The sequence below is a fragment of the Sardina pilchardus genome, chromosome 14, assembly GCF_963854185.1.
Source record: "Sardina pilchardus chromosome 14, fSarPil1.1, whole genome shotgun sequence".
NCBI lineage: Eukaryota > Metazoa > Chordata > Actinopteri > Clupeiformes > Clupeidae > Sardina > Sardina pilchardus.
The window spans coordinates 4008865-4026364 of NC_085007.1; the positions used below are offsets into that span (position 1 = coordinate 4008865).

Consider the following 17500-nt stretch of genomic DNA (forward strand, 5'->3'; position numbering starts at 1 on the left):
GGGTACTATGGACTGTCGTGTTTGTGTGAGAGCAAAACACCTGTAAATCAAGGAATATTTGTAGACGGTGGCGCGCGCATTAACACATTTTTTACGAGCCAAAATATGCCCCCATAGAAGTTGGATGAGGCCGCCTCTGGTATGGGAGACGTTGAATTCCGCTCGTCCTTATTAGCGGGCTCTTGGAGAGACTCATCCTCCCTCTCGTCTGAAGAGACACAACACACACACACACACACACACACACACACACACACACACACACACACACACAGAGCGGGGGTGCAGCTTGCTCACTCTATTCTACCCAGGGAGGATGACACCAACCTGCTACGCAATCTAGTGGAGTGGGAGTGTGTGTGTGTGTGTGTGTGTGTGTGTGTGTGTGTGAATCTCTCTCTCTCTCTCTCTCTCTGTGTGTGTGTGTGTGTGCGTGTGCCGAGGTGCTATTTACATGCCTCTGTGGTGCTTTTGTGACAATGATGCATCGCTTCCGAATAAAAACACAAATTAGGTCTATTTGTTAAACATTTCACCCCGTACAGAAACTGATTTCTTCCTTTAAGGAGCTGTGAGAAAATAGCCTCTTGTAAATGATCGGGGCTGACAAAAAAGTGCACGGAAAGAGAAATCGACGGAGAGGGCTCGGAGCCTGCTCCACCTGTGATGCCGCCCTAAAGCGAACGCTTTCCAGGCGCGCTACTCCGAGCGCTGTGAGGTCACATTCCTCCTGAGAGAGCGGCTTACCGAAGGTGTTGTTCCCCGTTATTCAGCTCTCTTAAGGGAAGCCGCAGGGGGAGATGGAGGCCTTCGCACGCTAAGCCTCCACAAGCTGCCCTTCACACTGGCAGGACAAAAGGGGTGGAAACGACTGGACACAGCTGGGACAAGGCGGAAGGGCTCTTTTCTTCTGACACAAATTTACATCAGCAGGTTTTGTTGCGATCATTTCTTCATTTCCAAAAAACGTTTCGAGGCTGATGAACACTTTAATTGGGAAATCCAAGAAATTACTATTCTGCACCCGCTCTCATGGCCTTAGGCTCCGAGGCGCTCTCTCTCCCTCGGCCAAACACCCAGCCTTCAACTACGCCGGTGAAGACGTCCTCCGTCGTCGCTACCCAGGGCGGCGTGAGGAAGGGACCGGGGCGTCGTATGTATCCGCGCGGGGGCCGGGCCGCCGGTTTCCACAGCTGCGGCTGAAATCCCACGTTCGCAGCCCGGCTTATCGGCATGGCGACGCTGAGCTACAGGTGCCACAGCCTGTCTCCAGCGATCCCAAGTAATTACAGGACTCCTCGAGATAAAGGAGATTATGCATCTCTATCCGTTATGGTCATCATTACGGTAATGAAAAGTCAATAGCAGCCTCCCCTCCCCCAGGAGAGAGTCCTCTGTGGCTGGGCAGCGTGGGGTGAGGGGGGTAGAGAGAGAGAGATAGAGAGAGACTGTATGAGGAAGAGAGAGATAGTGGGATAGAGAGAGAGAGACAGAGAGAGAGAATGACAGAGCGAGAGAGACAGAGAGTGAGAGGGAGACACAGAGAACACGAGAGAGAGAGAAAGACAGACAGTCAGAGAGAGAGTTGGAGAGAGAACAAGAGAGAGAAAGAGAGAGAGAAGAGACAGACAGAGACAGTCAGACAGAGATAAGGAGAGAACAAGAGAGTGAGAGAGAGAGAGAGAGACAGAGAGAGAACAAGAGAGTGAGAGAGAGACAGACAGACAGACAGGTGAAGGAGCAAGGTCAGTGGCCTGGGAGGTCTGGAGAGCGCGGCGGCCATCGGTCACTCTGTTCCTTCTCATCGCTAATTAACTGGCCTCCTGGGAGGGCGATGTCGGGGCGCTGGACTCTCTGCCGCCCTCGACTAGAGGCCATCGCTCCTGGGCAGACGCCTGGATCACCTCCCGCCTCTCATTAGCTTCGCTTAATGGACATTTAGGTGTCCTTCCAGAGCGCCAGTAACGTTTCGTTTTGTCTGGCTTGAACAAGGACACGGCTATTTTTAAACCCCACTCAACTCGTGGAATTTGATTGAGGTTTTTTTTATTTTTGTACTGTGCTCTCTTTTTTTTAAACATTATTTCATTATTTTGTCTTTCGGTGTACATTGCTTGTCCGCTAAAATGGTACCATGTGTCTGCCAGATGATTTCATTCGAGGCTTTCAGTGGTGAGCTGTAACAGCAGCGTGGTGAACTCGATTGCAGACACACACACGCACGCACGTACGCCACACACGCACACACACACACTTTCTCACACACACACACATACATACACACACAGACGCACAAGGACACACGCACACACATGCACACACACACACACACATGCTGTGCACATGCTGCTGATGAAGCCTTCATTCTCCATGTCTGTGCACGTGAGGTTTGTCAGTGCACTGTCCGTGCATCAACCCAATTCCCTCTGAAAGCCTGAGCGGTCGGAAAAGCGGATCATTTCTCACGTTTTCTTTTTGGTTACCTGTTTAACTGTGCTTTGAAGCTGGCACAGCAGGTTGTCCCCACAGCCCACCCCCCTCACAAACATATCAAAAGCGCCACATTTTCCTCAATAGATAGAACCAGCCTGGAGCCTTCATTTGGTTCAACACATGAAAGCATCACGTCTCTGCAATGAGCGCCACACTTTAGAGAACTGAGCTATCGACAACAGGAATCCATTACAGAGTGATCAACGCAGTAACTTCCTCAGGAATATTGGAATCCAACATCCTGCCATCAGGAATCGAACACCCTGCCATAAGGAATCCAGCATCGTGCCCTAAGGAATCGAACACCCTGCCATAAGGAATCCAGCATCGTGCCGTGTGTATTGGTAAATACTGATGCAGAAGACACTGAAAAGAAGGTTCTTTTGAAGGATGAGAGCAAAAGAGACACTGCATGGCACTGTGCTAGAGGAAGGACTGGGTACGGCATGTTATGAGAGAGAGTGACCGAGAGGGCCGCCGAAGAGCCTGTGTGTGTGTGTGTGTGTTGTGTGTGAGGTGTAATGAGAGAGAGTGACCGAGATGGCCGCCGTGACGGAGAATAGCCTGTGTGTGTGTGTGTGTGTGTGTGTGTGTGTGTGTGTGTGTGTGAGGTGTAATGAGAGAGAGTGACCGAGATGGCCGCCGTGCCGGAGAATAGCCTGTGTGTGTGTGTGTGTGTGTGTGTGTGTGTGTGTGTGTGTGTGAGGTGTAATGAGAGAGAGTGACCGAGATGGCCGCCGTGCCGGAGAATAGCCTGTGTGTGTGTGTGTGCATGTGTGTGTGTGCGCGTGCGTACTCACCGGCCTGGTTGGTGGTGACGTTGAGCGAGACGAAGTGGCGTAGCGGCGCGAGCAGCTCGACACGCCGTTGAGCGCCTCCACCTCGAAGGTGTAGTTGGTGTGGGCCAGCAGGTCGGCCACGGTGACGGAGCTGTGCGCAGGCCGGTGCGCTGGGGCAGGTAGCGGACGTGGCTCCCGCAGGGGACCCCTCTCGGCCGGACGCCCGTCCCCCCCCCCCCCGCCCCCCCGCCCCCGCCGCTAGTGGCGGTCAGCTTGCGGCACACGATGCTGTAGCTCAGGTCCTTGCGGCCGCCCGTCTCCTCCGGCGGCGTCCACTCCAGGAGCACGCTGGTCTCGTTCACGTGGAGATGGCGTTACGCGGCGCCGATGGAGGCTCTGAGGCACACACACACACACACACACACACATATTTACACACACACACACACACACACACACACACACACACAGAGACACACACACACACACACACACACACACACACACACACACACACACACACACACACACACACACACACACACACACACACACACACACGCAAAGATATAGTATATAAATATATTATACAAACAAAGTAGGCAAAGTAAAGCACAGAACATAACACATGCCGATACACAAACTCACAGACAGACACAACAGGGCACAGCACACACCCACCGAGGCATGAGAACACACACACACACACACACACATGGATTAACGGGACCAAAGGTGGCTTTCTTGTTCCTCCTTTGTTGCTATTGCTCTCTGGGCTTCCTCCTCACATACAGGAAATCAATAGCATGCTAATGTGCAGAGTCGATACGCTGAGCCGAGCCAAACCCGCGGCTCGGTCAAAGCAAATCGTTCTGACACACACATCTGAGGCGGGGCAGAGCTGGGGCCCAGGACCGGGGCTGGAGCACAGGTCTCAGGTGGGGTGCACACCTGCTGGGTCTTACCTGGACTAGTGTTGCATCAATACTACAGTATAAAGGCATTGTGACACACTGATGTGAAAAAATGTTGCGCAATCTCATCTCATTTGTATCAATACTTTAAGAATACCATCACCCATTTGTTATCCATTTTGTGTTATGACTTGAAGTTCCATTTCCTGTCATCTATTCTATGTTTTTTGGTTTCCCCCCTGCATTTCCTGTCTCTTAGTTCTAACACGTTAAATACATGGACCCAGTTAACACCACACCCTTGAATACACAATGCTAGACTATATACTGGGTTGTGTGTGTGTGTGAGGGAAGCTCTTACTTGTGCAGGCCAGGTTGGCGGGGTCCGAGTCGCGTCGGTAGTAGTCGTCTTCGCACTGGCAGGCGGTGGAGGCCTCCACGCGGGTGAAGCTGTGGGGCGGGCACTTGCTGCAGCTCTGGGTCTGCAGAGCCGACCGGTAGAAGCCGGGCTTACACACTGCGGCGGATCAAAAGAGAGAAAACACAAAGGCCAGGAGATCAATCAAAAACGCAAGTCGAAATGTATTGGAGGGGGGGAAACTCCCACGCTTCCCCCCCGATAAGGAGGCCCCCATCTCGCCTCTTTCTGCTGAACGTGACGTTTCTCCCGCCTGCTCCGGCAACTTGTTTAAGATAGCGATGCATTTCCATACATAGTGCTGCTGTACAACTCTTTGATTTCAACGCAGGCACAAGCGCATTGGCAGGCATGAGCTACTTGTACTGTACATCAGGGCTTCACAAAGCTGAAAAAAGCCAAACAGGAACCCGCGTTGGAATAAACCCAGTTCTAAATCCCTCATAAACGTATAGACGTATAATTACTGTATAGTGTCTTTTTGTGTCGCGCGAACACTAGTTCACAAGTTTTCTGCGTTACCCTAAAAGAAAAGGCGGAAACTAAATCCGTTTATCATCTAAAGCGCAGGCGGCGTCTTCATCCCAAACTGTCTCTCGCTCAGACAGAACAAAGTGACAAATGGGCGTTTAAATCAATACGTACATTAAACATTCACAGTGGCTGGCAAACGAGGAGGGAGAGAGAGGAGAGCCGGGCTAGTAGATCTTCTGTTTGCGGGCGTTTAAAACGCCGCTCCTTTGAAAATGCTCTCTGGAGTGCTGAAGGCATCCTGACGCTGCAGAAGAAGTGGGCCGCTCAGATAATGTACGGCAGGAAGCGAAGACGGATAGGTTATCAGCCGTCTCGGTGGCGAGGGCCTGCACAAGAGGCCGTTAATTAAAACGCTGCCGGTGTACTTTAAGGAGACAGCCGCCCGCACGCCCGCACGCCCGCACGCCCGCACGCCCGCACGCCCGCTCGCCCGCTCGCCTGCCCCACTGAGGAGACTCCGCTCCGCTCCGCTTCGCTTCGCTTTGCTCCGCGTCCTTACACAGGCTCTGCAGCAGGAGCAAACATATAGCATGGCTCCTGCTCAGTGAGAGAGTCATCTACTTCAAGGAGAGCTGCCCTGTGAAGTTCACTCCTACCGAGGACACATGGAATAATTGCTATGACCGTCATCATCAACAACATATTCTCATCATCACCAAAAAAAAAAAAACATATATCAGATCTTTTTTATTCCTTTTTTCTCTTCCTTAAGTGGACAGCTTGGCTACAGATCACCTTGTTCCATGCAGATAAAAAAAAAAACATACCAATGCATTTCAGTAAACATACACACATACACACAATTAGCACACACACACTGCTTTGCCATCAAAAATAGCAAGGGCATGTATCTGCACAGCCTAATTATTATGGCCATTATTGATGCTAAGGCTATCAGCTTTAACACCCTTTTTCACTATAATAACCGTAGCCCAACAGGAACAAAGCCAGCCATAATATAGCCTATACCCAGCAGCCAATAACCAGCCTTATGCCTATACGCTTCAGGCCAAAATGCACATATGTACCGGCAGTTCTTTTAATCCTCTGTTCATAAAAAATCCATCTCGCTTGTTTGACTGTTTGCTCCAAGCAATATAGTCTGCTTTTTTTTATTATTATTTATTATTTATTTCTAAAGCAGTAAGGATATAAGTTATGGCACAGCGTGCGACCTTTTCTCACTGCTCAGCCTCTTTTCTATCGCCTGCCACACGGGCCGAGGAAAAGTGGCATCTGATAAAGCCGGGCCATAAACTGGTGTCTCCACCATTCTACCTCCATGACTTGCAGATCTGTCAAAAGCCCAGACTGGCATCCGGCCAAGCTCTCCTCCGCTCATGCCCCCCCCCCCCCCCCCCCCCGACACCAGTTTTCTTCTGCCAAACGCCTTCGTGTCTAAGCCTGCAATCTATTTCTTTATTTCTTTATTTTTTTATCTATGAGGTGATGCTGCAGTCGTTTTTTCGACTGTATCCATAAACAGTTTGAAATAGTGTGCTTTGTTATGATGGTTAAGATACTGGATAGCATTTTTACTATTGTCTAGTATTTTTATGTGTCTCTGATCATACAGACCTATATATATATATATATGTATAGCCTGATGATACATCCTGATATGATCCCCAGCATAAAATGTGGGGATTAATAAATGTGAGACCACACAGAGCAACAATACTATACACTACATCTACTAAAAAAAAAAGGTAACAAACATGTAATCTGTGCCCTGTTGTATAGCAAGAGCTCCAGTCATAGCCTATATCTACTGCATCCACGTGCCATCAGAACTCCTTTCTTTGCAGATCAATATCCCCTAACACGCAGCTTGTGAATGCACAGGCTCCACTGCATTCAACTGTGAATATTACTCTGAGTTTAATCTCATCTCTGCATCTGACAGCCCTCTCCATTCTCGGGGTGCGTATGAAATCAAACGGTTTCTTCCAGGAAAGGTTATTCATGTGTTACATATTACATCTGCTCGACTGGAAACAAGGCCCTTGCCGTAGACTTCTTAAAAAGAAGGCAAATGTGCCGCTGCTGTGATAATCGGTTGTCAGAGCGCCTCTCCATAACAAGATCCCACTTCAAATTACAGAGTGCTCACAATGACCTTGCAATTATCATTAACCCACCTCCTGCTAGGAGAGTGATAAATGGCAACTCAAATGTCAGGCCTCAAACAGCCCCTTGATAATGGAGAAGCAGTTTATCTTGGCGGCTCTGAAACAGGCGCATTGGCCAGGGAAGGGATTTCCATTTTCCATCAACTACACATTAGTGTGTGTGTGTGTGTGTGTGTGTGTGTGGGGCGGGGTATGTATAAGTGTCTATGTGTGTGTGTGTGCGTGTGTGTGTGTGTGTGTGTGTGTGTGTGTGTGTGTGGGGCGGGGTATGTATAAGTGTCTATGTGTGTGTGTGTGCGTGTGTGTGTGTGTGTGTGTGTGTGTGTGGGGCGGGGTATGTATAAGTGTCTATGTGTGTGTGTGTGTGTGTGTGTGTGGGGCGGGGTATGTATACGTGTCTATGTGTGTGTGTGTGTGTGTGTGTGTGTGTGTGTGTGTGTGTGTGTGTGTGTGTGTGTGTGGGTGCGTGTGCGTGACTCAAGAACAATAGACGGCAGATTGGTGAGATTATAAATTCAGTGTGCCTTCAGGATATAAAACATCTCCTCAAATGAGATTCCAGAATTTTATTGAAGGGGTCGTAACCATGGCAAAAGAGGTGGACATGCCCACAGCTAAAGGTCACTCATCCCATCCCAACGGCGTGTGGTTTGGATCTGTGTACGGGTGGACTGCGATGTAACCTTGAAAATGAGGGCATCAATTTCACACATCCGACATGCTATCACCTCCACCTCCCTGGCTTATAACACCACACCCAAACACCATCCTAATCAACGCTGGTTGGCTTCAGTGGAAGAGCTGTACGAGTGAGTCTACTATCCAGCACCAGCTTAAAGGTGCAATCAGGACTTTTCTTTCATTAATTTCATGGTGAAATTAGACATTGCGGGAGTGTTACACTGACTGTACCTTAAAAAGGTTCCTGGTGGGTTCTATAGCTACTACAGATTATCTGAACAACCCAGTGGACAGAGTGAAACACAAAGAGGGACAGAGAAAGAGACGAAGAGAGAGAGAGAGAGAGAGAGAGAGAGAGAGAGAGAGAGAGAGAGAGAGAGAGAGACAGAGAGACAGAGAGACATAGAGAAGCAGAAAGAGGGGGAGAGAGAGGGACAGAGAGAAAGATAGAGAGACAAGGACAGGGTCTGAGAGGGATGAGAGTGATGGAGAGAGGGTCAGCGAGAGGGATGGAGAGAGGGATGATGAGAGGGAAGGAGAGAGGGACGGAGAGAGGGATGGAGAGAGGGATGGAGAGAGAGACAGAGAGCGGTCTGGTGTGGTAGCTCTCCATCAGTCAGCTCCCCATCACTGGGCTGCTAGTGGCAGGTCATTTAAACGATTCGTCATGTGAACATGATCCGCTCGCAGCGGACGCTGGCATGCCCTGATACGGATCACGACACAGCCACATACATTCTCTTCACTTCATCCCTCTCTTCCTCCACTTCCTCCTCTCCCTCATCCTCCTCTCATCTCACCGTCCTTCCTGATACGGATCATGGCACGGCCACACACACACACACACACACACACTCTTCCTCCTCTGCCTCATCTCTGGCTCCTAATCCGCAGGAGGACATGCGGCTTTATGATCTAAAAGCATCTTAATGGCCGCAGCACGAGTGGCGATTAAATAAGGGGGTCGCACCGAGGGCGCAATAACAGCAAAATCAGCAGCGTCGCTCTGTGATTGGATTACACGCAGGAGGGCTGCCTGCGAAATCACCACATCCGCACACACACACACGCACACACACACACACACACACACACACACACACACACACACACACTAACAGACACGTACACACACTGCACACACACGCACACACACACATACACATCTCCACACACACACACACACACGTATACCTCACAGTAGTCAAGCAACTGCATTACCGAATGTTTCATCTGCTTAATTAATTTGCCAGATTAATACGTCTTTTCATGGTGTGTTCATGGACGTGCTCATTTCTGTATTACGACGAGTGAAGCGAATGAGGTGCTTTGAAGGAGGATCCCTCTCCCCTCTCCTCATCTACACCTCCTCAACTCAGTTCAACTCAACTCAAGGCAACTCAATGGTGCCCAGTCACTGGGGAAGATTAGAATACCGGAGGGGAGGGGGAGAGGAAATCATATTGCGTTTGATTTTTCAAAAAGGCTTTTTGTCGTTGTGATCTAATCCTTTGGAGGTGGAGAAAGGGAAGAAGAGAGGGAGGGAGGATTTAGAGGGAATAGTGTGTCCCTCCCGAAAGACCTCCCATGCAAATCTACAATAAGAAAGCGGGGGAGGGGGGAGGGAGAGGAGAGGACAGGAGAAGAGAAGAGAGGAGAGGAGAAGAGAAGAGAAGAGAGGAAAATAGAGGAGAGGAGAGGAGAGGAGAGGAGAAGAGCGTGACTGTATAAGCAAGGTCTTAAAAGAGAGCCAGAAACTGATTCACCTTGACAGAACCTTGGTCTCTTGTCATGCAACATTAGACCTGAGAAATATATGCCAAAATCTGGCCTCGCAAGCTCCCATTCCACAAAGACATCCTCTGGACTGTACAGTAGACTCCTCTACAGACACAAGGAGCGTATTTACGGTAGACTCCCTACAAACACAAGGAGAGTGTGTTTACGGTAGACTCCCTACAGACACAAGGAGAGTGTGTTTACGGTAGACTCCCTACAAACACAAGGAGAGTGTGTTTACGGTAGACTCCCTACAGACAAAAGGAGTGTGGCAGGTGTCGTGTGTGCTCATGTTTCTCCCCTGTCCTATTTACGTGTTGAGACTAATTCAACCCTTCGATATCCCAACGTTGGGGGCTTAACACACCATCGAGCTGCAGGGGTTGGAGCTGGAGTTCACGGTCAAAATATTGCTTTCCAGTGCAAGTTTCGCCTAAAATAACAATTAAGCATGGCTATACCGTAATTTACTAACTATTAGCAACGGCCTACACATTGATTTTGCCTAAATTTCTTAAGCTATGAGGTAAATACACTGGGGAAGTTGATATGATATTAATGTGGTTTTGTGTCTTTCATAACTTTCATAAACCACTGTCCTGTGGCTTATACACAATATGGCTAATACACAGAAAATGCCTGTAATCAGCGCAATACTCCATGGCTACCTGGAACACACACAGTCAGGTACTGTATCATCATTTCTTATCGATGAAGATAATCTGCTGAAATATATATGAGGACTTAACATTCCCTGTCTGGAGAAATGTATATAGAGATAAACACTAAGTATAGTGCTGCCTGACGTTCCCAATATCAGGAGGGGGAAACTATCTGCTAAGCAAGAGAAACACTAATGGCATACAGCCGTCAATGTTGAAGGTATTATGATTCAGACAAAGATGGGCCAAGAAGGAAAGCCTACAGAGTCTACACTGATTAGTGTATATCATTTTAAACCGATGACCAACGTCTACAAAGGCAGGAAGTAGAACAATGAAAGAACGGTGTCCGCTCTTTGATTATACCAAGCAATCTCTCAGAAGAGGTTTCAAATAGTACTACGCTGAAGAAAAGAATAACCTGCTATTATCGTCTGCCTTTATCTGAGTTCTAACACATTATATGTGTCTGTCAGCGCGCGCACACACACACACACTCAAGTGTAGGCACTCCACATCTATTCTATGTGTCCCTTCTGTGTGTGTGTGTGTGTGTGTGTGTGTGTGTGTGTGTGTGTGTGTGTGTGTGTGTGTGTAGAAAAATAACATTTGAAATGTGACATTTTCCCCCTGAATTTTAAATGACTTTCAACACCATGCCACTTAGCATCCTGACAGATTTGATTTAAACTGTGCAAAGCAGGAGACTGAACTGAGTTCACTGGCTGCTAACAGATTAGCTCTAGCATGGCGCCTTTACAGAGTCACTACATAGTCTACAGACGGAGGGCATTTAAGTGTTTTGTTCTGTATCTCTACGGCATGGTGAAATACGAGGGAGCTATCTTCCTGACAAGGTAAGCCTTACACACACACGCACGCGCACACACACACACACACACACACACACACACACACACACACACACACACACACACACACACACACACACACACACACACACACACACACACACACACACACACACACACACACACACACACACACACACCCCTCCTGGTTAGCTGAGGTCAAAACCCCATAATCCAGCATTTGCATGAGCTGCACACACCCCCAATCGCCCTACACCACCCACCCACTCACCACACACACACACACACACACACACACACACACACACACACACACACCAACTGGCTAGGGGTGCTTGGGAAAGCTGGCTCTATTGGCTTCATCGTCCCAGCGGGGTGGCCAACCCCCCCCCCCCACACACACACACACACACACACACCCCATCACACACACACACTGCTGCTACAGGCAGCTTTGCACCTCTAGCCTGCAGAGCATAACACACCACCCAGGCGCTACGACTCACAGAGGGATTCTTGAAATACTTCCATGTAAAGCAGCACCCTAGTGTGTGTGTGTGTGTGTGTGTGTGTGTGTGTGTATGTGTGTGAGACTGTAGGGAGGATCTGGAGGAGATGGTGGGTGGTAGAAGAGAGCATGAAATCTGCTGAGTTTTTTTTTTTTTTCTCTTCTTTTCCGTACATGGCTTTTGCCAACCCCTTCGCTCCAAATAAGATTAGATTTTATTATGCTCGGTGTGTGCGTGTGTGTGTGGGGACGCTTCGTTGACCCCCACCCTCCCCCACTGTCCGACCCACCCCAGGCAGTGGACGCAGGATGTCTCTCCGATGCCACGGCGGTGGAAGAGCTCTTAATGTGTGACACAAAGGCTCATGGGTAATTAACATGCACCAGCAAACAGTGGTGTTGAAGAAGCCCATTAGGAACCAGCAGAGTCCGCCGGTCTAATATGGCTCCAGATCATTGAGATTTCAAGGGACAAAATTGTATTGATTGATACGGCTTTGTATTTACACAAAGAGGGGAGAAAGATAACTTCATGCGTGCTTTGATATTGTGGATGTCCAATAATTGAAAACATAATGCTTGGACTGAGGGCTAGAAAATCTGAGGGTTAATGGCTTTTTCAGATTGAAGGAACTTAAATGCTCCGACAAATCAATTAACAGCTAATTATGACAACAGAAAGGTTGCGGGATAAAGGCTGAAAAAATCATTAGACTTTCAGCTGTTTAAAATGAAAAAAAAACAGCCTTGCTTTGTTTCAAATGCACCATGAATATCAAAAGCAAGAGCCCAAACACAACAATGAAAGTAGCAATGGTTCAGATGGAACCTTCATCCTTCTCCTGTGATCATTTTGAACAGAAAAAGATCAATTTAACAAGGGAATACTGGCTGTGTGCTGACAAGTTTGCTATGCTTCCTTTGTTCCATAGATTGTAGATAACACACGTGATACACGGTCACCGTAATAATAACCTTATTTACCTACTAGGTGTACAGAAATGTGACATTAGATAGATAGATAGATAGATAGATAGATAGACACTTTATTGATTAGCCCTGCAATGCAAAGTTTATGCAAAACACTTCATTATAATGTTTAAATTACATTAAAATGTTTTGCTAATTTGCAGATTGCTAATGATAGCTCTGGAATCAACAAGCCTAAAAACAAGAACGTCATCTAGATATACTGTAGTTACATTATGTGTTAGCTAGATTTGGCTCCAATACTATCAAAATAGGATATGAATTGAAAACCACGTCTGCCTTGTAGCCTGAGCTATATTCCTATGTCTTCCTGTAGCACCTTAAGGAAGCTAGCCTGTGTCTCAGGATATGGCTGGATGTTTACCACTGTACCACTGAGAGCAGACTAACCAACTGCACTTCAGTGTGTTGCAACTAAGTCTGCATCAGACCGTAAAGCAATCTAGTGGGTGGTGAAATCTGCCCAACGGATCACTGGCACCCAATTGCCCGTCATTGAGAACATTTCCCCATAAATCTGACTGGGCAGTGTGAAAAACAACTAGAAAAAAAAACCCAACCTAGCGGGGGACTCTCCACTGTCTGCCCAGTGTACACACTGAGGAAGTGTTTCACAGTGTGGCTATGTCCATCCATTCTGCCCTAACGCATCAAATGTAGAGACCATTCTTTCCTAAATGGTCATGGTGTTGATTACCATCCTTAATGGCAATATTGACATTGCTGAACAAGCAAACCTCTCAGAAGCACTGAAGACTGCAGTTCTTGACTAACTGATTTGCTCAAAATGTGACAAGGTCCCCTACAGCCCAAGGACACTAAAGCACTCTTGCATTCTTGTTTCATCAGCAGCAGATTGATGAAGGCTATTGGGCTATTCTGGGCCTGTGTAACAGTTTCTGATTTTGGAAAACGACACACCACAACGAGTGTTAGACATACATGGAACTTGCCGTCCTTTTTATTGCTGTTTATCTCGTGATGTTTGCCAAACATGTTATTTTGTTTGAAAACCTGACTGATCCTTTTATGGAAATACTGTAATGCTTCATCTGTAACAATCTACAGGAGATAAGAAGCAAGCTAAGACTGAGACAGAAATAGCTCCCCTCATAAGAGAATAGTTGTGCTTTAAGCCTTGACTCCTGTTATTACCACTTTATATTGCACTATTTTGAAAGGTACACTATGCAAGATTTTCACTTTACGAAGCCAATCTGATGATATAAACTTGTAACAGGTGAATAATTCAGCTAGCACAGCTATACAGCATCAACTTAGCGAGTTGCTACCAAGAAAACCAGCCATACAACTTCAAGAATGGCAGCACAATAAATCTGACAAGAATTGTGAAACATTAGCTTGTCATATAGCTCTAGTTTGGAGATAGTTTTTGCTTGCTGTTAATCCTTCACCATCCAAAAAAAGCATTTTCATTCAGGGGAGATAAGAGGGAGCTCTATAGTCACCAAAAATACCTACTGTAAACCTGCATAGTGTACCTTTAACAGAGAACTCAGGGGAGTTCTCACTTAGACCTCTGTTTCTCGACTTCACCGAGTACTGTCAGTACAAAAAGCCCCAAATAACAATCGGTTTTACCTAGCTTGAGTTGCTACAGCCAGCAGCTAACTCAGCTACAGGCTACAGCAACTCAAGCTAAGTAAAACTGATTGTTTTCGCTTTCCGTGACCTTGAGAAACAGCGATCTATGTGAAAACTTGTTGGATTTCTCCTTTAAGCAAACTGATATGTGTATCAAATTCCTTTGACTAACTCCGAACAGCTACACTGAGCAATGAGTGCTCTTGGCAGCTGTGTTCACACCTGGACTGGTTGTGTTGGAAGGCAGTGTGGTGCAGCCTATGGAGTGCACAGAAGCATGCATACTTATGCAGTATGCAGTACTACGCAGTATGCAGCATGTATGGAGTCTCTGCGCAGCTCCATTGTGGCTGTGCCCTGGTTAGACAGACATTATTCATGTCATAAATAAAGGACGGAATATTTTCTCTGTGCATTACTGCACACTAAGACACCATTTCCAGTGTACGCACGCACGCACACACACACACACACACACACACACACACACACACACACACACACACACACTCTCTGGCAGCTTCCTGACAATGGGACTACAGTAAACACAAACTAGCAACAAAACATTGGCAATTATCTATTTCACCCCAGGCATAAAGACAATCTGTACACACCCAGACATACACACACACACACACACACACACACACACACACACACACATACACACACACACACACACACACACACACACACACACACACACACACACACACACACACACACACACACACATACAAAAGTTAAGAATGGTCACAAAAAATAGTGAGCACCAAAATCTCAGCTCAAATATATCAATGGGCAACAATGCAAGTAAAAAGATAAACATTCCTTTTCCTCTGTTTGACTTCCCCCGGGTAAACTTGCTCAGAATTGAATACATACAAATAACACAATGCAAACAAGTGATTGGCAGGATCCCATGTTGATCTTTGTGCTTTAGCAGTCCCATTGTCAAATACGGCGCTAATTATTTTTTCATGTGCAAACAGGAGAGGTCAGTGAAGTTTACGTTAGCCAATGTAAACCATGACATACGTTTCATTAAATGTGGGACATCATGTCAAACCGCCACTCAAGCCCACAGACCCCACAGCCCTGATGATGCCGGCCGCCCAGTGTCCCTCTTGAGACTAAACAGGAAACACAATAAGGGTCAACTGTCCGTCATATGCCGTCCTTTTCCTCAGTGCTCCAGAGGGAGAGGGGAAACAGGGGACCTTAGTGGAGAGGGAACGATGCATCCACGTGTTTCTCTCCTCCCTCCTCTGAACACATGCATGGATTAGGGAGGGAGAGAAGAGAGAGAGAGAGAGGGAGAGAGAGAGAGGGAGAGAGTGAGAGAGAGAGAGGGAGGGAGATGGCACTGTGGAAGGCGCCAGGAAGGTGAGGTGAAGTGGGTTTAAATGACAGCATCGTTTCTGAGAAGTGCTTCAAAATGGCCCTTTCCGTGCCAAATTAAAACATGTCAAAAATAAAGCAGATGCTTAAAAGCAAAAAAATAAGCTGCATCTTTTTTTTTTTTTGTATTTCCCCCTAAACCAGCAGAGTTCTCTGGCATCAAATGGCGGTGCAGCCTCCTCAGCAAGCATAGCCTACAGTAGGCTCTTCAATAAAAGCAAAATATCAATATTTTACCAACAGCTGGGCGAGATGGGAAAGGAAAGCACTTATTCGCAGTCGCAGTTTACCCCACTCTGTCCTGTCTAACCTTCAGAAAGCACTTAACTTGTCATGACAGCCCTGGGCAGTTAAAATGGTGGGCCCTACAGTCCATTTGTTCTGCTGAGCGAGAGAGCAGACAAGCATGCACAGCACCGAGCTCAGGAAATACGCCGAAGCTGTTCTCACAGCAACAACAACGCCAGGGAAGAAAAGAAGAAGGAAAAAAAAAACAACTCGTGTTGCGTAACGCGAGGGCGCATAATAAGAAGGAGTGCTGAATTTGGAAAATGCTGTTCAATAATGCATTATCGTGACATGAGAATGAGTCTCTAACTTTTTTGGGGGGATGACTTAAAAAGGCACTATCCAAATGAGAAAAAAAAGAAGATGCCTAACACATTTTCTTGTGGTATTCTGCCACAGAGTGAGAGCCAAGTGATAGCAACATTCTCCGTTGACGGAAAACTTGCCACATCGTTTCACCTTGCAGTCGGCGGAAGGGGAGCACAATAGCGCCTGAAACCTGATCTTTATTTAAGACAGTCTGGGTGAAGAAGCGAGACGGAGCGGATTCAGACAGGACCTTGAAGATCAAAGGGTGGCGGCAGCAGCCTGCTCTTCTGTGGGAAACACCAGCTTAAAAAAAAAAAAAAAAAATCCTCCTTTTCCTCGGCACTTGCAGAGTGCAAATTCTCCTCCCGATGAAGCCATCACATCACTTTGACACTCCAACACCTCTATCTCCCTGTTTTTTTTTGTTCGCCTTCTTTTTTTGGGGTGGGGGTGGGGGGGTGTGGGGGGGGAGCAAAGCAGCCTGCTCCCAAATGCCTCTTACAAGCAGCACAAGCTGAAGCTGAGCTGAAGAGTGTGTTTGGAGGGAGAGAGAGAGAGAGAGAGAGAGAGAGGAATGATGACAGCCTGTCTATCCTCTGTGTCAGGTGTGGGAATAAGCCCTGAACATCTCTACTGTGTACAGAGACAGGGGTGAAATGATAAGCAGTGGGGGAACCTGCAGTGATTCGCTCGGAAACCCGCAGTGATTTCGCTCGGGCTCGGCGCTCGGCACTCGGCAAAAGGCCGGGCCTCTCCTCTCCTCTCCTCTCCGACATCTTGGAGCCCGTGCGCCGCGGATTCGCCGCAGCTCAGTGCCTCCCTTGGGAGCCGCGGTGGAAGAGTGCGATGACCAGATCGAGTTTGACATCTCCTGCAGCAAGGGCTGACGAGAATGAAAATACAGGGGGAGATCATGGGAGATGAGGAGCTCTCAGAGAAAAGTCTCTCCGCTCCACTCCACTCTGTCCTCCCTGGGCTCCAGAGAGGCCAGTCAGGGCCAGCACAGGGCCAACACTGGGCCAGCACAGAGCCAGCACAGGGCCAGCAGAGAGCCAGCACAGGACCAGCAGAGAGCCAGCACAGGGCCAGCACAGGGCCAACACTGGGCCAGCACAGAGCCAGCACAGGACCAACACTGGGCCAGCACAGGACCAATACAGAACCAGCACAGGGC

At 47.8% G+C, this 17500-nt stretch overlaps 1 protein-coding gene across 1 annotated transcript in view; it reads right to left on the reverse strand.

Moving 5' to 3' along the window:
- LOC134100605 (ephrin type-A receptor 5) overlaps positions 1-17500 on the reverse strand; it is a 63840-nt gene that overhangs the window by 24747 nt on the left and 21593 nt on the right. Inside the window, 6 exon segments of the mRNA XM_062553895.1 lie at positions 3294-3341; positions 3344-3427; positions 3430-3480; positions 3523-3636; positions 3639-3668; positions 4548-4703. Of these exon segments, the coding sequence (XP_062409879.1) occupies positions 3294-3341; positions 3344-3427; positions 3430-3480; positions 3523-3636; positions 3639-3668; positions 4548-4703 (483 nt within the window).